The sequence below is a fragment of the Talpa occidentalis genome, unplaced genomic scaffold (assembly GCF_014898055.3).
Source record: "Talpa occidentalis isolate TD23 unplaced genomic scaffold, MPIMG_talOcc4v2.1 talOcc4.9, whole genome shotgun sequence".
NCBI classification, from domain to species: domain Eukaryota; kingdom Metazoa; phylum Chordata; class Mammalia; order Eulipotyphla; family Talpidae; genus Talpa; species Talpa occidentalis.
Window position 1 is genome coordinate 49,451,758 of NW_023605305.1, and position 22,971 is coordinate 49,474,728.

Consider the following 22,971-nt stretch of genomic DNA (forward strand, 5'->3'; position numbering starts at 1 on the left):
AGTCTGCCTGTTTCTCTTCCCCATTTTGGCTCTGGTGAATTCTCTCACCCTCCTGCGTTTCTGACTGTACCCAGTGCTTGTATAAATGAATAAATAAATCTTAAAAAAAAAAAAAAAGAGTGGGATGCCTGAGGTTTTGTGGACTTACTATTTATTGGTAGATTTAAAACATAAGAGCAGAAATTAGGGCCTGAATGGGAAAAGCAAGATCACCCAAGTGGTCAGTTATCTAGGTGAACCAAGGCTTTCTCAAAGGGCATGATCATGGGAAGGTATGGCCTGGTTCCTTTTCTGGTCACTTGACTAGTAGCTGTGTCATCCAGCTAGTAATACATTTATTTGAGGTGGGTATCTTTGAAATGGATGCCTTACTATCAAAAGCTTATTAACAGGCACTTACATGACAATCCAAAAAAGCTATTGTCAAGTACTTATACTATATACATATGGTATAATAGCAATTTTTAAAAAGATATGTTTCTGATTATAATCAAGATATTTACAGTTATCTGTAGATGGCAAAATTACAGGTGATTTTCCTTTACATTTTGTTAATTTTATAACCACAAGTTATAAATGTATAAATTAATCATATATACCTACTTTTCAAAATGAGCCTATGCAATATAATTATATTCATAAGTATCCATCATAGTTATTATACAGTGTTAGACAGTCTCAAGGTATATGTAATTGTGTTTTCCTTCTTGAAAAACAAACCCAGCCTCTCTAGTAGTTGGAGACTTGTTAACATCAACTCTGTCTGCATAAGCAGAACCTTTCAGTGGCACTTGACTAGTTCTTCCAAATACCCCTGATTTTAATTTCCAATTTGGGGAAACATGTAAGTCATAAAAGTTACCTGACGTTTGCTACGTCACTACTTTAACATTATTACATCCAGTAAGTTATCTGGACTTGAATTATTTTAAAGGATATCTGATGAGATGGGGTAGAGGATAGGCACAGACTAACGTACAGCAGCTTTGTAAGTGACTTATTCTGTTCTTTCTTCCTTGATACTCAAAGACCTTTCTTTTCACTTCATGTTTGTGTTTTAACAGGTCAGACTATCATCAGTTAAAGGAATATGTAAACATATGTATAATAAAAACATTATCATGAACTTAAGAGCAAAAAGAGAATAATGGAATAAAGAAAAAAAAATTCTGCCACATGTTCTTTTTGACCTACTGGATACTAAAATCCCTCTACATATGATGCAATGCTCAAACTGAAGAGATATATTTTAAAATAGAAGAGAACAGTAACCAATAATTCATATACTGGGGTAACGATTTTATTTTATTTTTTTTTTTTAATGTATTTTGGGGTGTACACCTTCACCCCTTCACATAAGTACAAGCTTCACTCACACAACACCAAAGTTTCACCTTCCTTTTCCCTTCCCCTCTGATGACCACTATTTTGTTCTTATAATCTCAGTTGTTTTTTCATTCATTTGTTCTGTTTCTGTACTATATAAGAGTTAAATCACATGAAATTTGTCATTCTCAGTCTGACTAGTTTCACTAAGCATAAAACCCTTTAATTTGACCCATTTTTTTTTTAAACTAGAATTTATTAATGTTACATTTCAGTTTTTTTTTTTTTAAAGATTTATTTATTTATTTATGCAAGCACTGGGTACAGTCAGAAGCGTAGGAGGGTGAAAGAATTCACCAGAGCCAGAACAGGGAGCAGAGCAGGCAGAAGGACCGAAATACACTGCTGAGGGGAGCTGCGGGCAGCAGGAGAGGTCTGCGTGCCATGAGGTACCCTTCTCCGGTGGCCCGGGAGCAGGCGGGGAATCGAACCGGCTCTGCAGAGGCTGCGGGCAGCTTCGCAACCCAGCGCTCAACCGCTGTGCCACCGAGGAGGCCCTAATTTGACCCATGTTGTTATTAAGGCATTTCATCTTTTTTATAGCCGAGTAGTATTGCATCGTGTGTGTGTGTGTGTGTGTGCACATATACCACTATTTTCTTTTTTAAAGATTTATTTATTTATTTATACAAGCACTGGGTACAGTCAGAAGCGCGGGAGGGTGAGAGAATTCACGAGAGCCAGAGCAGGGAACAGACTGATGAAATACACTGCTGAGGGGAGCAGCGGGTGAGACAGGAGAGGTCTGCATGCCATGTGGGAACCTCGTCTGTGGCCTGGGATCGAACTGGTGCTGAAGAGGCTGCAGGCAGCTTTGCAGCCCAGCACTCAACCCTTGTGCCACCAGGGGAGGCCTTATACCACTATTTTTTATCCATATATTTATCAAGGGTGCTTAGATTTTTTTCAATTTTGGGCTACTGTGAATAATGCTTTGATGTACATAGAGGAGCATATTATCTCTTCAAATTAGTGTTTTCGTATTATTTTGGGAAAAGACCAAGAATTGGAATAAGCTGGGTCATATGATACTTCTGTTGTTTTTTTCCTTATCTTCTGAATTTTAAGTCTTATTCCAGGAAGCAATAACCATGCAAACTTCACCCTTAATCATATATGACTATATTTAAGCCTTTATTGTTTCTAACTTCTAATACCTACCAAGTCTTCCTCTATTTGGACTTAATGTTCAATAAGTCCACATCTGCACAAGTGGAACATATATATTTTTTTCATCTCTATTTTAACCCTTCATCTTAGTCACATCTACATAGGAAAACTATGTCTGAATCTATATCTTCTTCCAACTATGCTAGTCGTGGGGTAACGATTTTAAAGGCATTTTAACACTAAAAATCAATTGTGTTACTGACACAGGAGCACAGAGGCTAATAAAAAGATGTTCTGAATCCCAAAGCAATTCTTTGCAGCTGCTAATATTTCCAAGTTATTCAGTTTCATTGCAAAAAAAAAAAAGATGTACATGGGTAATGTTGTCCATGCTTGTTACAGAAATGTCTTTTATAAATTATTAATAAATGTCTAACATTTTTTCTTTTATTATAGGGGCTGGAAGGAAGCAGAATATTAGAATGCTAAAAAGGTTGGAGATTTTTATAAAACTCTAGCAAATAACATTCTCCATTATACTTTAAAAGACTGAATTTTAAGGCATATAAATTATATATCAGCAATGGAAAAACTGCTCATTATACTATTTAGTGTCTATTACCACAAGATCTGTAAACTCTCATTTTTGATAATGAAAGAATGCAAAAGTAATGTAGAGAACCTAGACAAATATATCCCCTAGATTTTTCTTTTTTAAATAGCTTTTCCTTGGCTCTTGGCTAAGAGTTAGATCCCAGTAATTTCATGTTTGAATTCTCTAAGATGTTGATTTATTATCGTAAATACTTCATCTAGACACAGCAGTAAGGGTGATATTAGTAATATAGTGGAATAGGGAATAGTAAAATACTCCTTTCCACATTGAGACACTAAATTAACAATATACATAGACCAATTTTTTAACCCTTTGTGAAAATTCAGAAACAAGTTAACAGCTTCTTGTACCACATTCACGCATGAAATCAGCTGCACTAAAGCCAGTAGGAAAATTTATACCATTCAATCTACAAAGTCCCTTCCCCTGTTAGCTGAAAGAAATGAAAGACTTGTACAATCAAAACTATAAAACAATATTGAAAGAAATTAAAGATGACACAAATAAATGGACAGAGACTCAATGTTGATAGATTGGAAGACCTATTATTATTAAACGAACATTCCGCCCAGAGCAACCTACAGATTAAATGCAATCCCTAAAAATGCTGCCTTTTTATAGAAATACAAAAAAAAAAATCCTAAAATTCAAATGGCATCATCACAAATGAGCTTGAACACCCAAAACAATCTTAAGAAAAACGAAACTGAAGGTCTCACATTCCTGACTTTAATAAAACACTACATTTCTACATTAATCAAAATAGTAGGGTACTGACATAAAGACAAATAGCTGACCAATAGAACACATGAGAGAACCCAGAAACAAACCCACATATATATTATCTTCAACAAGGGTGCTATAATTGTACAATGGGAAATGGACAGTCTTTTCAATAAATAGCGTTTGGAAAACTGGGCATTACCCTGCAAAAAGAAAAGAAGAAGGAAATTATAAGACCCTGATCTTGTATCAGACACAAAAACAAACTCAAATGTAAAACCTGAAACTATGAAACTCTTAAATGAATCTTCAAAACATTGGTCTTAACAATGATTTCTTGGATTTGACGTTAATATCATGGACAAGAAAAGCAAAAAATGACAAGTGAGACTAGAGCAAAATTGAAAGTTTCTGCACAGCAAAAAAACCAATCATTGGAATAAAAAAGACACCGTAATAAATGGAGAGAATATTTGCAAATCATAAATATGATAAGGCGCTAACATACAAAATATGTAAGATAGTCCAATGAAACAGTAACGAAAAACAACCTGATCTAAAAGTGGGGCAAAAGATTTAGAAATTCTAAAGAAAGCACACAAATAACCAACAGGTATATGAAAAGATGTTCGACATCAATAATTATCAGGGAAATGTAAAGACAAAAGCACAATAAGATGTCATCTCATGTCTGTTAAGATGACGATTATCAAAAACACAGAAAACAACAAATGCTAGCAAAGATATGGGAAAACCAGAAATCTTGTACAATACTGGGAATGTAAAATGATGTAGCCATTATGGAAAACAGACTGAAGGTTTCTCAAAAATTAAAAATAGAATTATGATGTGATCTAGCAATCCCACTTTTGGGAATTACTCCAAAAAAATTGAAAACAGGATCACAAAAAAATACTTACATTCCAACAGTCATTGCTGCATTATTCACAATACCCTGGAGGTGGGAATAACCTAAGTACTATCTGCTAATAATGGATAAAGGAAATTTTGGCACATCTATACAATGGAATATTATTCAGTCTTTAAAAAGAAGGAAATCCTTCCATTTGTGACTAAATGGGTGAAACTTGAGGACATTATGCTAAATGATATATCAGTCATGACAGGACAAATGCTGCATAATTCTGCTTATATGTGATAGCTAAAGTAGTTAAACACCTACAAACAGAAAGTCAAACAGTGCTTGCCTGGGCCTGTAGTTGACTGTTGGAAAGGCATAGTTTGTTATCCAAGAAGAAAACGCTCTAGATATTTGCTATACAATAATGTGTATATAATTGACAACATTCAACTTTATTTTTAATAGTTTGCAAAGAAGGCAGTTCATTTTGCCTTATCATAATTAAAAATAAATAAGACAAAAATGGCAGAGGTGACATTCCATTGTTGAAGGGGGATGTTAAGAACCTTACTTATATTCTTACTGAGTGCAGGGCCATGTGATTTCCACATGTAAAGTGAAGTCTAGATTTTAATGTACTTTTGATGATACCTTCTATTAGATATGTACCTCTGAAAGAGACCTGCAATAGCTCAAGAGAAGAATGACAGGTCAGAATCTATTAGCACCCCTCAATTCCTCATAATTCCATAACATCTGTCATGGTGACACATTTCATTATAGATTAGAAGGATTAGACATTAGGCTTTGGCATTAAAAGTACTAAAAAATTCATATATGCAGGGCCTCCCTGGTGGCGCAGGCGGTTGAGCGCAGTGCTGTGAAGCTGTCCGCAGCCTCTGCTGTGCCGGTTCAATCCCCACTGGCCGCAGAGCGACACCCATGGTGCCACAAACCTCTCCTGTCTCGCCCGCTGCGCCCCTCAGCGTGTATTTCAGTCAGTCTGCCTGTTCTGTTACCCACTCTGTCTCTGGTGAATCCTTTTACCCTCCCACACATCTGGCCTGTACCCCGGTTCTTGTATAAATAAATATTTTTTTAAATTCATATATGCATTGATACTCTTCTGTAATCATATTTCTAATATACTTAATATATAACATCTGTAAGTCTATTTTTTAGTTTTTATTGTAGTACTATTGTAGACAGTAAGTCTGCTTCCCCTTGCCATAACTAGCTAGTTTAGTTTGTAAACAGTTCCAAGGACAATTGGCCAGAGAGTTACGACTTTAAATAGCCTAGCTTAAAATTTTGAATTAAGCTCTTTCCTTTGGGGCACCACAGAAGATCCTGGTGTCACCATGGGCAGCAGTCCCATGCAGTGCTACTTGTACTATAGGAACAAGCTGTACTTGTTTGTCATCCAAGAAGAAAAGGCTCCAGACCTCGCTTCTGCTGAGGTCTTCCTGATGCCAAGATTCACATCTTTGACCTGGGTTGGAAGAAGGCAGTGGATGAGTTCCCATTCTGTGGCCACATGGTGTCAGATGAAAATGAGTATCACTGCTCCAAAGCCCTAAAGGTTTTTGTGGCTACAAGTACACTGTGTAAAGCTTTGGCAAGGATGGCTTTCACACTGGGGTGCAGCCTCCACGCCTCCATGTCAGCTGCATCAACAAGATGTCCTGACAGGCCCCAGACATGTATAAGGGGTACTTTTGGAAAGCCCCAGGGTACAGTGGCCAGGGTCCACATTGGATAAGACATTATGTCCCTCTGCACCAAGCTGGAGATAAAGGATCACGAAATTGAGGCAGCACTCGGAGCCAAGTTCATGTTCCCTAGTCACCAGAAAATCCATATCTCTAAGAAGTGAAGTTTTGCCAAGTTTAGTGTGGACAAATTTAAATACATAGTAGCTTATTCCAGATGGCTGTGGGGATCAAATATATCTTGAATCGCAGCCCCCTGGACAAATTGTAGGCCCTGCACTCATGAAAGCAAAAGAGCTGCCCCTCCTTAGTCATGCAAATAAAAATCCACATTCTTACAAAAAAATTTTTTTAGTTAAAAATTTGAATGGATGCCAGTGTTCCCAGGGAGCTAGAATTATGAGTCTAAATGCTTTTAGAGGGTTCTCTTAATTCATGAAGAGTAAAAATTCAGTTTGCCATGTATTTTAAGATAGTTTAAAACTGACACAGAACTACTACACATTTAAAGCATCATGTAATATATACATGTACTTTTCATTCTGCTTTGAGAAATATACTCAGTTCCTACCCATACTTAAAAGTCAGGAAATCCCTCTTATCTCAATTTTGATTTTACTTTTTCTCTTCTTTTAAATAGTAAATCAATATCAAACATGAATTAATTATTAAGCCTGGCAAAAGGGCTAAAATAACCTTATTATAAATAAAATTTTGACAAAATTAATATTTTATATAATAATGTGGAAACTGTACCAGTGAATCAATCAAAAAGTCATTATTACCTGCTGACATTTATTTTACGGTTGCTGAGATCATATAAACACATCCCTCACCTATGACTTATCTATAAAACTAACTCATCTCTGGTAAAATTGCTGACCAAGTCAGTTTTATCCTTGGCAACTCCCCTTAGTCACTTCTCAGGTGTCCAGTGCTATGGTGCTGTATCCTTTGCACTTTCTTGCATCCTTAAGCCATTACTTTGGGATTTTTCCTCATATGCTTCACCATAAGCAAATGTAGTCCACTGGGCCAGCCAAATTACAGGATTGGTCATCTAATAAAATTGATTTACTTAAAGGACTGATGAGTGATGATGGTTTCAAATTTAACACCTAGGCCTGAAATTCCATAACCTAAAGGAACAATTGAGTAGGAATTACAGGCAGCACAGGGGACTTTATTTGGGCCTACACATAAGACACAGAGGTCACTAAGTAACATATGCCTAGGTTATTCTATCTTAGTACAGAAAATAACAGTAAGATGTTTATTTGACACTCAAAATATCTCAACCGTTAGTATATAAGAAACATGTTCTTTAAATGAGAATATTTTTAAAGCTACTAAACATTTTCAGTGCCTTTAGATTTCTAATGATTTTGACTAAAGGCTTTTTCTATGAAAATGAGATGCCTAAGCCACATCAAAGTCTAGAGGCTCTAAAGCACCAAGACAAAGGACATGGACTGTGAACTCACCTTTGGTTCAAATCACTGCTACTCACTAGCTGTAGACCTCTGACAAACAGTTTAACCAGGGCTTCCCTGTGGCACAAGGGGTTAAGCACCGCACTATGAAGCAATCAGCAGCCTCTGCAGCATGAGTTAGATCCCTGGCCGGCCAGGGAGCAACCCACATGGCACAGCAGACCTCTCCTGACTTGCCCACTGCTCCCCTCAACAGTGTACTTCAGTCGATCTGCCTGTTCTGTTTCCCACTCTGTCTCTGGTGAGTCCTCTCACCCCCCTGTATCCCAGCTCTTGTATGCATAAATGGATAAATCATTAAAAAAAAAACAAACATTCTAACCAACCTACACCTGAGGTCCCTCAGTCATAAAACAGAGATAATGATGATGCATATAAAACAATTGTCCAACACAGTCTAAGTGCGTAAGACTCAATAGAAGTTAGCTGCTATAATTATTAATCAGATTATTTACTAAATGTATTTTTGATGTTTAATATTAGTGGCTATAATTTGGAAGCATTTTAAAAAATGATTATAGCACCAATCTTGACTTAATATGTTCCGATTATTATATTTAAAGTGAAATTGACTTTTTAAAAAGATTTATTGTATTTATTTATGCATACAAGATCTAGAGTGTAGGCCAGAGGTGCAGTGGGTGAGAGCATTCACCAAAGACAGAGTGGGGAGCAGAACAGGCAGACTGGCTGAAATACACTGCTAAGGGAAGCTATGGGCAAAACAGGAGAGGTCTGCTGTGCCATGTGGGTTAGAGCCCTGGCCAGGGAGAGATAGAACTCATCCTGCAGTGGCTGGTGATAGCGCTGAGACTTCAATCCCTGCACCACCAGGGAGGCCCCCAAAATGACTTTTTTTTTTATCTCAAGACTCTGACATTCAAATCATAAAAGAAAAAAATTACTCAAATTTATCCATGCTGAGATATATTTTTATTTCTTTAATAACACTTTTTTTTACAAAAGCAAAATTAAACTACCATCTGTTTATTTCTGTTTTTGAGATATAACTGTAGAGTTTGATTCATGGCCCTTATTCGTACACTATTGATAGTTTGGAAAGGTAGCTCTCACTTTTTAGAGAATATGAGAGAGAGGCTGTTAAGCCCCATTCTGCCTGGGTTCAAATTCTAGTTTTACTACTTACTGGAGGGTTACCACCTTAGGCCTAATCACTTAAGCTTGCAATCTCTTAAGTGTTGCAGCTTCCTTATCTGTGAAAAAGAGTTGTTTTAAGTAGTAAAGGAGCTAACATATACTTAAAACAGAACCTGGTAAATAGCAAAATAATAAAGATTTTCACAATCTGAAGGTAAACTCTTGGTAGAGCATAGTACATAGTAACTAGTATGTAGGAATTCATTACTCTACATGGTCATACAACGGTGAAGTAGGAAGTTGCTAAATCTGCTGCTTGGATTCTGCTGCTTTTTGGAGTGGAAAGTTCCTGTGGTATGCTGCTCGCCCACAGTAGTAACTACGGCTACCTTGACCCCCTTTCCAAACAATAAAGTCTATGATAGATGGTGTGACAAGCTTCCGCATACAAACTGTATAAAACCTTACTAAAACCTGCAATTCGGGGCTCAGAGTTTTTGGGAGCTACCTCACTGAGCCCAGAGGTGTGACAAATAAATCTCTCTTTCCACCTCGCTGAGTGCCGCCTGATTTCTCTGGGAAATTGCCATAACAATGGAGTCTATGATATACTGTTATATAAGTTAAAAACTAGTTACGATATTATCCCATTTGGGTTAAAATAACAAAGTATACAATTTCATATCTATATACATAAACATAAACATAGTTGAAAGGTTATACATTAAGCTGCTAATGTGATTATCTCATGAGAGATTTTCACTGGTCCATGATATTTCAATTTTTTAGTACCTTTACTTACAGCTTTATTTTTTTTTTAAAGATTTATTTATTTATCCATACATACAAGTACCGGGGTACAGGCCAGATGCGCGGGAGGGTGAGAGGATTCACCAGAGACAGAGTGGGGAACAGAACAGACAGACTGATGAAATACACTGCTTTGGGGAGCAGCAGGCGAGACAGGAGTGGTCTGCTGCGCCATGTGGTTTGCTCCACGACCGGTGGGGATTGAACCTGCACTGCAGAGGCTGTGCACAGCTTCACAGCACTGCGCTCAACAGCCTGTGCCACCAGGGGAGGCCCTTTATGTACAGTTTTATAAAGAAATCAATTAAAGCGGTTCAATTTAGAAATGTATTTTTTGGGGTGGGGAAAATAAAAAGGAGAACAAGACAACAAAACTCTGGGTTTTCAGACAGATGACAAGAGTCATTAGGTTTTCATGCTCTCCGGGGAAAAGAGAGTTTAGAGTTTATAAAATTAACTGCAGCATTAGTGGGAAGTATATGATAGTAAGCCCAAAGTTATAGTTTTCCTTTCTATCATTCATCCTATTGATCTGAATTGCAAAGGGGAAAAAAACATTTAAGTACCTTTAAAATTGCCCATATTTCTTAAATTTAACAGAAAGGATACTGAAGCATCAATTACTAAACAATGATAAAAAAACAACACATTTTATTTCACTGGGGCAAAGATGACATATCAAGGTTGAAATGCCTTTAATTCCCATAAAGTATATCTTTTGCCTAGTTTATAAAGGAATAATCTCAATGAAATTTTAAATCTCTATGAAATTTCAAAATTTTGTTTTATATGAAATGGCATCTTTTCTGAGCATTAATATGATATCTCATAGCATGCTAACTTATCTAAGCCTGTTTTCTCAGCTATAAAAATAGGGGAAATATCCTCTAAGAATTAAGTGAGAACATGCACTAGTCATGTAGAACAAGAAAGCAACAGTACTTAAAATTTTTACTCTAGCTATCATCATCTCTTTTTACATAAAAATCTAAAAATAATCTGATTATTGTTCTTTTTGCCTAGTGTATAAACTGCAACTTTTGCACTTGATAAATATATATACTAGTTTGATCTGAACTCTTTGAACAAGTTAAAAATATTTAGCTCTCACATATATCATTATTGTCCAGTATGTTTCTCTCAGTGCCACCAGTTACATTTAGCATCCCAAATTTCTGGTTCATGCTGATGACAGATGCCCAACTATTGTGATGTCATCCAGTATGTTATGGCAATATTTCATGATTTTTTTCTGGCTACAGTTTAAAGGGCACTTCCTGTTTGTGGAGTCAAGCCTACCATATTATCAAAATATGTAACTAAAGGATGACAGTATGACTTCCTGCGATTTTATTTCTATATCTTTGCCTTAAGTAGCAATGAGTAAATCTTCTAAGTTATGTCGTAAGACTTCTTGTCCAAGAAGAAACATATTCTGCAATCTTATTGACAAAATTGTTAAAAGACCATCCTTGCAGTTTTTGGGTCAATGGGGATATCACTGTTATGAACCTAGGATTTACAGAACATTGGCAAAAATCCTGAGGTATGTCGACTTGGATGGGTTTGACATACTACTCACAGATTATATCGCATTTGTGGAAAAATCAGGATACCGTTTTGAACTAAATTTTAATCTCGAATTTACTGAAATATGTGTGAATACAATTCTGTACTGGGTTTTTGCCAGAAAAGGTAATCCAGACTTTGTGGAATTGCTTCTGAAGAAGACAAAGGACTATGCTCAAGACCGAAGTTGTAACCTGGCACTGATATGGAGGTAATAATCTCATGTTTTTATCATACAAGGAGAAAAAAAAATTTTACTACATTTTTTCTAAAATGAATATATAAAGTGACTACATGTGAATAAGGAACACTCACTTGCTTACTAACTGATTCACTCATTATTCAATAAATTTTTACCTGTATATATCATGTACCAATAAACTGTTAATAGTTCCCCTCTAGAAGGTGTACATGTTAGTGCTCCAGGTAACAACATACACTTCTTTAGACAAAGACATTGCTTTGTGCAATACTGTGAACTCTTCCTTTTGCGAATACTGAGAATATGTATCTCCAGCATACACATGAATTAACTTTCAAAGTATAAGTCAGAATATATATGTTCACATAGTAATACTTATTAAACACAGTACTTTCCTACTTGTATGTTAACCAATGACAAAGTTGACTACAAATGCTCCATAAATGCATTCAATGAAAGACAAATACCTAATTCAGTCTGTTATAGAATAAAATTTTCACACAGTTTGAACATGTCAATCTAGCTAATGAATATTAATGAGGGTCTTTTGAAAATAAAATCTCCAATGTGACCTCTTTGCAGAGTCTAAAATATAGATTGTAAAGTTGCTTAGTTAGCAGTAACTCCAATTTACTCTTTGGTCTTAGGTATTAGTTTGATTAGAACCACGGTGCATTTGCTCCTCTGGATTTATCATCTTATTATGTTTGAGGCACTGTACTAGTTACAATGATAGAATCATGTATGCAATTAAAAACAAAACAAATAAGATAAGTTAAAGACTGAAACAATTTAGATTCTGCCTGAAGCAAAGTTGTTTTCTTGATTAAATATCACTTATTGGAGAACTACAGGATTGCTTTCCTTAACGATTACCCAAGTACATAAACTGATAGTATTGGTCTGCAATATCAATAAATAAACTCCCAATAGCAATTTTCCCTTGTTTTAAGGACCATCATATTGATATCTCAGAAATCAGTAATTTCTAACACTGTCATTAACTGAGGCAAATAATGCCTCTGTATATCCCTGGCAGACCCACAGTAAAGAAAAATGAAAGTCAAAAGAAGAAAGATAAATACTAGATGGTGTCCTTATATGTGGAACATAAAGAAATCAAACTAGGGGTCGGATAAAGACAAGCTTAAAAACTAACCCTTGGCGGTGATGGGCACACTGTGGCAAAAATGCCTGAAGAAGGGATCCTACACTATTATGGAAACAATGATGTAAAACAATAAAAAAAAATTAAAACGAAAAACTAACCCTTGCAAGCTGATTATAGAACGGAAGCATACTGAGGGGGAGTGAATGGAAAGCAGAAAGAACTAAGAGGGAAGGGAGCAAGATGGATTATGGTGGTGGATTACAGGTGATTTGGTGGTGGAGGCACTACAGTGATGATCCCTGAGAGGCAAGGAGATCCTCCTATACATCCAAAATGCCAACAAGTCAATGTTGCTCCAATGCAAAAAAAAAGAAAAAAAGAAAAAAGAAAAAGAATGTAGTGAGACAAAAGGATATTTTTTTTAAATTTAAAAAAGTACAAGAGAAAAACTGAAAGGAAGGAAAATGAAAGAAACAGCAGGACATGATAGGATGCCATCAACAACTCTCTTAAGTAGCAGTTTATTTTTTTAATTAATTTATTTATATATATTTTACATCATTGTTCCTTTTTAAACAATGTTTGCTTCCCCCCCACCCTCAGGCGTAATCCCTGTAGAACTGCCTCCACCAACTCACCCATGCACCATCACCACAGTCCTCCAAGTGACAGTTGTAAAAATTTAAAAAAATTGACATAGATGCATTCAAAAGGTGAATTGTTACAGGACAATTCTACAAACCACATAGAATTTGGACCTCTCACATACAGCAAAGGAGGAGGAAGGAAGGGGGGCAAAACAGTGAAGGGATAAATACATGGGAATAAGGTAATGGTTCATGGGTGATACGGCTGTGGGAGAACTATGAGGACTACAATGATGTAAAAAAAATAATAAAATAAATAGAAGCAAAAAATAAAAAAAAAAAAAAAAGATTTTGCACCTCTCAGCATGTAGAATTTTAGATTTGGATGGGACCTAGGAACTCACTAGCTAACTTTCACCCGAGAGCAACCTGCTGCAGAGCCTCCCTGGTTAGTGCTCAGCTGTTCTCTACTTCAACCTCTCTAGCAGTGATGAACTGTTTTCTGAGATAAACCACTTCTTTGCCAAGAGTCTCTTCTATTTACTAGCTAGATTTTAAATATTACATATATGTCAATGACCTCCCAATTCTGAGTTCCAGATTCCTCACTATGTTAGCCTGTCTGCTTAAGACATCCCCCACAAACATCTCAAACTTAACAGAAACAAACAATATTGATCTAATTCATTTCTCTGTCAACCTGCTTCTTCCCCTAAATGAATGAGGGAATGAATGAGTGAATACCCGACTTAACAGTTCCTATTGCTCAAGCCAGAAATCTAGGATTTATTCTGATTCTCCTCTTTCTTTCACCAACACTTCACAAATCCTTTGACTCTATCTCTAAATTAGTCAAACTACAGTCATATCCCCAGTAAGTCATACTTAATCTTGTCCATTCCTAACCTAGGTGAAGCCCTCCATCATCTCTTGCCTAGATAACTGGAATAGCTTCCATTCTTTCCTCTAAAGCCCTATAATTAGAAATATAACCTTAAAGAGCCCTTCCCTGGTCACAACATCTATAGAAATCACTCAATCGTTATCATAGTACTCTTCTTCTTCCCTATTCAAATGTCACCTTTCAGGAACGCCCTCTCTAATCACCCTACTTAAAACTGGAAAATGCTCTCACGTAACCCACCAGGATTTTCATAGTTCTTACCCTGCTCTACTTTTCCTTTTTTCCATAGTATTTGGCATGCTTGCTTGCAATATTCATTCTGTATTGTCTGTTAAATCTCACTACAAAATGAACAAGCAGTCATTTTTGTTTTATTCACTTGCAAATCCCAAGCATCTAAAATGCTGCCTGGCATAAAGTATGCACTCAATAAATATTTTTTTTAATAAATTACTACACAGTAGTTGAAGTAATGGTCAGGAATAAAACTGCCTGAGAAAAATTAGTCAAATGAAAAATTAGTCATCTAAGTTGACCCATAGATGTTGACCCATCTATGTTCAACATAGATGTTGAAGGCAGAGGATGTAGAACCAATGAAAGTGGATTAAGAAGGAAAAGTTAGAGATTCATAACTTAAAGAATATGTGCTAAGACTGTCAACGGAATATATGGTTTTAAGGAAGTTAATTGTGTTAAATATCAGAGAGAATTTTTTTTTATTTTTTCTGAATATTAATTTATTTTATTTTTATATTCCCCATACAATTACAACCCCCTTATTTTTTAAAAATAAATTTTATTTTTATATTCCCCATACAATTGCAACCCCCTTATTTTGACCCCAATCCCTCCTTTCCACGCTCCCCACCCCCCACAGTGTGTCTCTGGTTCATAGTTGTTTGTTGATTTTAATTTTTTCTTTCTTATTCTTTTTCCTGGTCCCTTATTTAGGTTTTCTAGATTCCTGCTATAAGTGAGACCATCCGGTATTTTTCTTTTTCTTTCTGGCTTATTTCGCTGAGCATGATCCCTTTCAGCACCATCCATGTTGCTGCAAATTGCATGAGTTTATCTTTTTTGATTGCTGAGTAATATTCCATGGTGTACATGTACCACATCTTCTTGATCCAGTCATCCCTTTTAGGGCATTTGGGTTGTTTCCAAAGCTTAGTTATTGTAAATAGTGCTGCTATAAACATAGGTGTACAGGTGCTCTTTGGAATTGATGTTTCTGTGTCCTTTGGGTAAATACCTAGGAGTGGAATTGCTGGATCATATGGGAGCTCCATCTTTAGTAGGTTGAAGAATCTCCACACAGCTTTCCATAGTGGTTGGACCAGTTTGAACTCCCACCAGCAGTGCAGGAGAGTTCCTTTTCAGAGAGAAAATTATTATAGAGAAACATCTATTGAATTTGGCAGTTAGAAACCAAAGGAGAAAGAGTAGGAAAAATTTAGAAATAATTAATATAGCTACAAAACTGAGTCATTCTGTGCTTGTCTATATGGAAATATTATGCCCCATTTCATAAGCACATATGACAGGTTTTCAGATACAGAGGGTTCAGTTCATTAACCTCACATTTAAAAGTGATTCTTGCTTTGCTTGCCTTACTTCATCCATATAAGTGCTGCTATAATTAACTGTCAGTACAGATTAAGCAAATTTTGGTTTACAGTAACATGCTCTTTAAACATGAGGATTAATCATATGTCATTTGGGTACAGATCTGACTTTTAAATCTCATCTTAAACCTCTTTGAATTTCAGTTATGTTTTCACCACTTTGGGTCCAAAATAGTTTTTAAAGGTAATATCAATGTTAATATCTAAAAACCAACTAAAAGCTCTAAATCTTAACAATAACCATATGTGGTATTTTCTGTCTCCTGAATCCCCTGAATTTCCATACTTATAAGACTTTAAATCAAATATCATAAGAGTGAGCAAGATAAATAAATTAGATTGTCTTTGAAAAAATGTGAATGATTGCAGTTCACTAAAAATCTTAATAGGCCTCAAGGCTATAGAATAAACTCAAGGAGTATATATACATATTTTTTTTCAGAATAATAATTTTTAAAATGCAATTTTAATTGGGATGTCTACTATGGACCAAACATTGTTTTTAGAAATTTAGGGATATAGTAATGAGCTGAAGGACAAAAATGTATTATATTTTGGAAGCTAAATTCTATAGTTCCTCTTGCTCACCAATTTATTTTGAAAATGAAAGATTAGTAATGTTAAGCAGAGGCCGCAGGCAGCTTCACAACCCAGCGCTCAACTGCTGCGCCACCTGGGAGGCCCTAGAACACTAGTTCTAAACACTATGGATTCTCCAGTGAGAAACAGTATTGTTACTACTAGAAGTAAACATGTTTGTTACATTGTAAAACTGTTTGTATTTGTTTTTATAAGTGTGAAAGAGGATTTAAATGTGTAGTTACTGTGTACCTTTAGTTTGTCCTATATTCATAGAGTGGAAAACTGTTTTAAAGGTAAAGTTATATCAAAAGTTAAGACATTTAATATTCAAGATAATACTATTATCACTATGAAGACAAAATATTTACTACATTTCTTAATTCTATAACCATGATGTTTTTCATTTGCTTATTTCACAGAACTTTCACACCAGTATACTGTCCAAGCCCACTAAGTGGCATCACACCTCTACTATATGTAGCTCAGACGAGACAATCCAGCATCTTAAAAATACTCCTACAATATGGAATCTTAGAAAGAGAAAAAAAACCTATCAACATTGTGCTAACAATATTACTCTACCCTTCAAGAGTAAGAATAATGGTTGATCATGAATTGGTAGACATCCAGGAAGATGCCAAAACATGTTTAGTGCTATGTTCCAGAGTACTTTCTGTAATTTCAATCAGAGAAATAGAGGTAAGAAAAAATTGTCTGGGTTTGGGCTTAAATATTGGTCAATTTTAAGAAAAAATTTTTGAGGCAAGAACAGAGTTAATTTTTAACCCATGGATTATATCCAACGACAAATCAATCTTTGAGTATAGGCCAAATAAAATTTTAATCTCAAACATTAGTCCTTTCATAATTTTATGTTTTCTAAGCATGAAGAATTTTAAGTTAACTATGCAGTTTATTTTAGTAGTTATTAAGTAAATGTGTAAGTCTAATCACATAACCTGTATTTATTACACAATACATTAAAATTTTAACACTTCTTCATACTGAATTGTTTGCGTTACAATTCTCTCCACAAATGAAAGTCACATACCAAGTAATAGATTTTGTCTCTTCAAATTTCTAAACAATTTTAAGTTTAAAAATATACAGGCTTAAAATACTTGTCTATTGAAAATATCCCTTAGAAATATGGAGGATTTCTCCCTGATAAGGTTTTTGGAATAAACCAGATTAAACAAAAAGATCAACCATATGAAGGTCATATGCACCCATGCAAAACTGAACTGAACTGTCTCAGCATCAAATTATGTCTACTACTAGCAAGAAATAAATCAATTGAAGGTAAAGAAACTTCCCTATAAATATAAACCAGTCAAATTACCCAGGAATCTAGCAATTCCTCCCTATCTTTAAAGGTATGACTTCAGAAATAAACTCCTAGGAGATACAACAGCTAAAAATCAACCATGCCCAGAAAACTGTAAAGACAGTAAATTGATCAAATGATTTGATAACCATTAAAAAAATTTGCATCTTCAGCACAATGATTATAGAACATATTAATACCATTTACATGAATTCTTGAGCTACAATCATAACAGAAGAGTACTAGGATTGAAGCACTCAAAATCATGTAAATGACAAGGAATTTATAGATAGGTTCCAATTAATTGCAGTTTAATAAGCTACAGTATCACTGAGTATGGTGAAAAGTGACAAAAATTTCAAATGCCTTTTCTTTGCATTCCACACTGCCCAGTAATTTCCACTCTCATAGCACATATATTATATTGTAAATATATATTTAAATTTCTTTACATATGGGAAATGGTTCTGTGAACACAAAAGACTATTTGATGCACCCTAGCAATTATCCCCAATACCATACTCAGTGTTGAGTATATACTAGATACCTTTTAAATAGCTTGTTACTGAATAAATAATGAAAAATGATTTAAGTATAATATAATTTGTAGGATATATGTTCTCTACAAAATGGAAAAATATTTCTGTAAAACAGCACAGTCTTTAACTCCTGTCAACCTAATAACATTTGTTTTCTAGATTTAAATCTTTAATAAAAGGATAACAACTAAAAAAGTTATCTTTTCATGTGGACTGGCCTCCTGTCATATCTTCTTGTGCTCAGCAGTATGATATTTTGCTCTACAATGATTAGAATCTGTTGGGAAACTATTAGGATTTATATTGTCTATAACCAATCCCTGACCAACTGAATCAGAATTTCTGGGGTAGAACCTCAGCATTATATTTTCTTTAAAGTCCCCTTGATAATTCCAGTGTATAGTCAAGTCTACAGCACTACTCTAAAAGGAGAAGCTGATAAAACATAAAATATATAATTTGTCTGAAATTAAAAACATATAGGTTCATAGTTGTAAAAAATATTTTGTGCTCTTAGACATAATGTTTGAACTTTGTCATTTTAAAATTAAAACAAAAATACTTGCCTCAGTGAAAATGCTTTGGAAAAAAATATTACAAGGTTTATATAAATTAGTGTTTTTCTGACTTCAAAATAAATATTAACTTCATCTAATTATTAATATTACAAAATTTGATTGTTTTCCTTTTCTTCAGATGCAGCTAAGTTTAGGAAGACGTCCAATTATTTCGAATTGGTTGGATTATATTCCTACAACAAGATACAAAGATCCATGTGAACTCTTACATCTTTGCAGAATAACCATCAGGGCTCAACTGCTGACCAACAATATGCTCCCAAATGGAATATTTTCACTTCTTATTCCTGTTCGTCTACAGAACTACTTGAATTTAGAAAACTAATGCACATCTTTTTCCTGATTTCATTAAGAATACTTACCATTGTATGGCTTAGAAGTTAATAAACTATTAACTTCCTGAAAATTTTATTGCATTGAATGCTCCATTAGAAAAAATATTTCACATATATTTTAAGTGAATCATTTTAATCAACATCTGGCTCTGCCCATTACCATTCTATAAGGTGGAACAAATCATACTCATTTAAAATGTTTTTAGGTTCATCCTTTTATCTGTTCTTAAAAGTTTTGTTTTTTTTTTTAACTTTTTTTTTTTAATTATATAAGCATTGGGTACAGTCAGAAGTGCGGGAGGGTGAGAGAATTCACGAGAGCCAGAGTGGGGAACCGAACAGGGGGAGCAGCGGGCATGGCAGGAGAGGTCTGCGCACATGTGGGACCCTCTCTGGCAGCCAGGGATAGAATCGGCACTGCAGAGGCTGCGGGGGAGCTTTGTAGCCCAGCGCTCAAATGCTGCACCACCAGGGGAGGCCCTTAGAAGTTTTTTTGGCTATAGAACATTCCTGTTACTTATGGCAATTTTGTTATAAACTTATGGCAATTTTGTTAAAAACTTTGAAGTGCTAATTATTGGTATGTTCTAAGCCAGATAAATACTATTTTATATTGTGTATTCATATTAACAAATACTGAGTTCTGCAAATAAAACATTGTACTTGGTAAGAGGGAATAATCAAGGAAATTAAGGTGTGGTCCCTTCCTTCAGAACAATCTGTATAGTGTATAGTTAGTTCTCTGGTTACAAATAATACAAGGTGAAGAATTAGTCTACTGATGGGTGGGGGAGAGGAGTAAGATGACAGAAATAGATTATATTTAGGAATAACTAGCTTTCTGTCATAATAAGAAATTTTGGTATGTGACACCTCTAAATACTAGCCAGGTAGTATTTTTTTATTCAGATATAATTGATATATAAAATCATATTAGTTTTGAGTATACAACATGATTCAATATATGTATATATTACAAGATTATCACAAAAAGTTAACATCCATTACCACACAATTACAAACTTTTAAGATCTACTCTCTTAGCAACTTTCAAGTATATATCATTAACCATGATGCATATTACATCCTAGGACTGACTTACTGTGTAAGTGGTAGATTATACCTTTGATCATCTTAACCTATTTTGTTTGACCACCCCCAAATTATATGAAATTTGATACAAAGAAACAATTCTGATTCAACATTGCATCAAAATGAAAATATTATCCATTAAATCTACATGTTCTTTGTTTACAAAGAAATGTTACAGTTAAAAAATAAAATTCATTCTGCAACAAATTTTTTGCTCTTTTCATTTTGTATATCTAGGGAATCTACCGTATCTAGGGTATCTACCGTTATCTAGGATATTTGGTATCTAGGGTCAAACTGTTGCAACATAAAGATTGAGAATTGGGAGGCAATTCTCCATGGGTCTCTCATGTTTCTGACTGTCTTTTTAACAGAGGCACTGTCTTATTCTTGCCTACTTTTTAAAGATCGTTGTATAGTGCACAACCTTGAAAGGCAGAGATAGTGTCTCTCTTTAAGTAGAGAGGAGATTTTCTCAATGTCTAGAATCTAAGGGTAATACCTTCCTCCAGAAAAAGTCAGCAGCTTTGCTTAGCTCATCATAAAGATTGGAGTTTCCCAAGCTTGAGGTTCCTCAGTTGTAACACAAATCCATTGTGTACATATCTACCTGAACCACCACATGTCTTAGGGGTGGGGGTACATGAAACCAACACTAAAATGAAGCTCATGCTGCAGGCTGTACCGTTAGAGATAAAGTCCCTTGTTTTTCAGATCCAGGAATCTTTTGTCTTCTGATAGCAAACAAAGATGAAATTGTGGTAAGCTAACCTGCTAGTTTGCAAGCATGGTAAAAACTCAGAATCTTCATAGTTCTTGACAAAGATGGACACTTTCATTCCTGAGGTACTAATGGATTATAGGATTGAATAACAGAAATGTTGAGTTACACATTTAAACTAGATTTAATTATACCTAAGCATATTTTAAGCTCATAAGTACATAGGAAGTTCAAACTATACAAGATTTGGATGTTTCTTTTACTAGTAATATATGATAGCTATATAGTTTAATTGAAAATGTGTTCAAGCAAAAAAAAAATACCTTTATTTTTGTATATATTTTGTGGTTTCAGGTCTTACATCTAAGTCTTTAATCCTTTTGTGAATGGTGTGATAGTAGTCTATTTTCATTCTTTTGCATACGGCTGCCCAATTTTCCCAACAGCATTTGTTAGAGACTTTTTCTATATCCATTTCATGCTCTTGACTCCTTTGTCATAAATCAACTGTCCATATACGTGTGGGTTTATTTCTGGGCTCTCAGTTCTACCCCACTGATCTGGGTGTCTGTTTTTACTCTAAGACCATACTGATTTGACTACTAGGACTATGTACTATAATTTAAAATTGAGTGCGATACCTCCATTTTTTCATTCTTCTCAAGATTGCTTTGGCTATTCAGGGTGATTCCAAATACACTTTAGTATGTTGTTCCATTTCTTTGAAGAATACCTTTAGAGTCTTGATAGGGATTGCACTAACACTTCATAATGCTTTGGGTAAAATGGCCTTTTTTAACAATGTTAATTCTTCTAACCCATGAACACAAAATATTTCTCCATTATTTTGTAACTTCCATTTCATTTAACAATGTCATAGATTTAACCTCCTTTGCTAAATTTTTCCTAGGTATTTCTTTTTATGCAATTATAAATAGAACTGTACTCTTGATTTTTCTTCTCGTTTCTTTTCATGAAGTAACATGAACAGATATTTGCATACTGATTTTTTTAGCCTGCTTAGTAATTGTTTCTAACAGCTTTTCAGTTGAGTCTTTAGGGTTTCGATGTACATTATTATCATTTCATCTGCAAATAATGATCGTTTTACTTCTTCTTTCCCAATTTGGATTTCTCTTATTTCTTAGTTTTGCCTAATTGCTCTCGCTAGGACTTTCAATACAATGTTGAAAGATGACATTCTTACCTTGTATCTGATCTTAAAGGAAAAGCTTTCAGTTTTTCATCATTGAGTATGATGTTAGCTAGGGGTTTGTCACAGACAGCCTTTATTTTGTTGAGGTATATTCCTTGTATCCCCATTTTATTGATTTTTTTTTTACATTTTGAAAGGACAGATTTATTACTAAAGGAGAAAGAAAAAAGAGACAACTGAATGGATGCAAGTGGGCAGAGAGCTGCTGCTGCTGCTTTGCAAAGGGAAAAAGGTCATGAAAAGAAACAACTGCATAGTCACAGGCAGGGAAGAAATTGTTTAATGAGAGTTTTATCACAAATGGGTATTGAATCTTACCAAACGCTTTCTATGCATTTATTGGCATAATCATATAATTTTTATCCATCCTTTCATTGATCTGGTATATCACATTAATTGATTTGCATATGTTGAACCATCCTTGCACCCCTGGAATGTATCTCAATTGGTCATAATGTATAATTTTGGCTATGTATTGTTTAATTATTTTGCATGTGGCTGTCTGTAGGTTCAATTTGCTAAGATTTTCTGAGGTTTATATATACATTTGTTCATCCAAGATTTTGATCTATAGTTTCCTTTTTTTGTGATTTGTCTGCTATTGGAATCAGAGTAGCACTGCCTCATAAAATTCTTGGAAGTATTCCTTCTTAATGAAATTTTTTGGACTACCTTAGAAGGATAGGTATTAGGCCTTCTTTAAAGGTTTGGTGAACTCACTAGTGAAGCCATCTGATCCTGTGCTTTTGGTTTTTGGGTGGCTTTGGTTA

The 22,971-nt window shown here is 34.9% G+C and overlaps 1 protein-coding gene and 1 pseudogene across 2 annotated transcripts; both read left to right on the forward strand.

The window, feature by feature from the left end:
• Positions 1 to 258: 258 nt before the first annotated feature.
• Positions 259 to 6,680, forward strand: LOC119236782 (60S ribosomal protein L10-like; annotated as a pseudogene).
• Positions 6,681 to 11,048: 4,368 nt separating this feature from the next.
• On the forward strand, positions 11,049 to 19,239 carry ASB17 (ankyrin repeat and SOCS box containing 17). Of its 2 annotated transcripts, XM_037499709.2 has the most exons (4): positions 11,060 to 11,356; positions 11,501 to 11,590; positions 16,813 to 17,092; positions 18,956 to 19,239. In XM_037499709.2, exons 1-4 carry the CDS (start codon positions 11,190 to 11,192, stop codon positions 19,160 to 19,162), a joined length of 744 nt encoding a protein of 247 aa, XP_037355606.1. In that variant the 5' UTR covers positions 11,060 to 11,189; the 3' UTR covers positions 19,163 to 19,239. The 2 variants fall into 2 exon arrangements, with proteins under 2 accessions (XP_037355605.1, XP_037355606.1); XM_037499708.2 differs by having other exon boundaries at positions 11,049 to 11,590.
• The last annotated feature ends 3,732 nt before the right edge of the window (positions 19,240 to 22,971 follow it).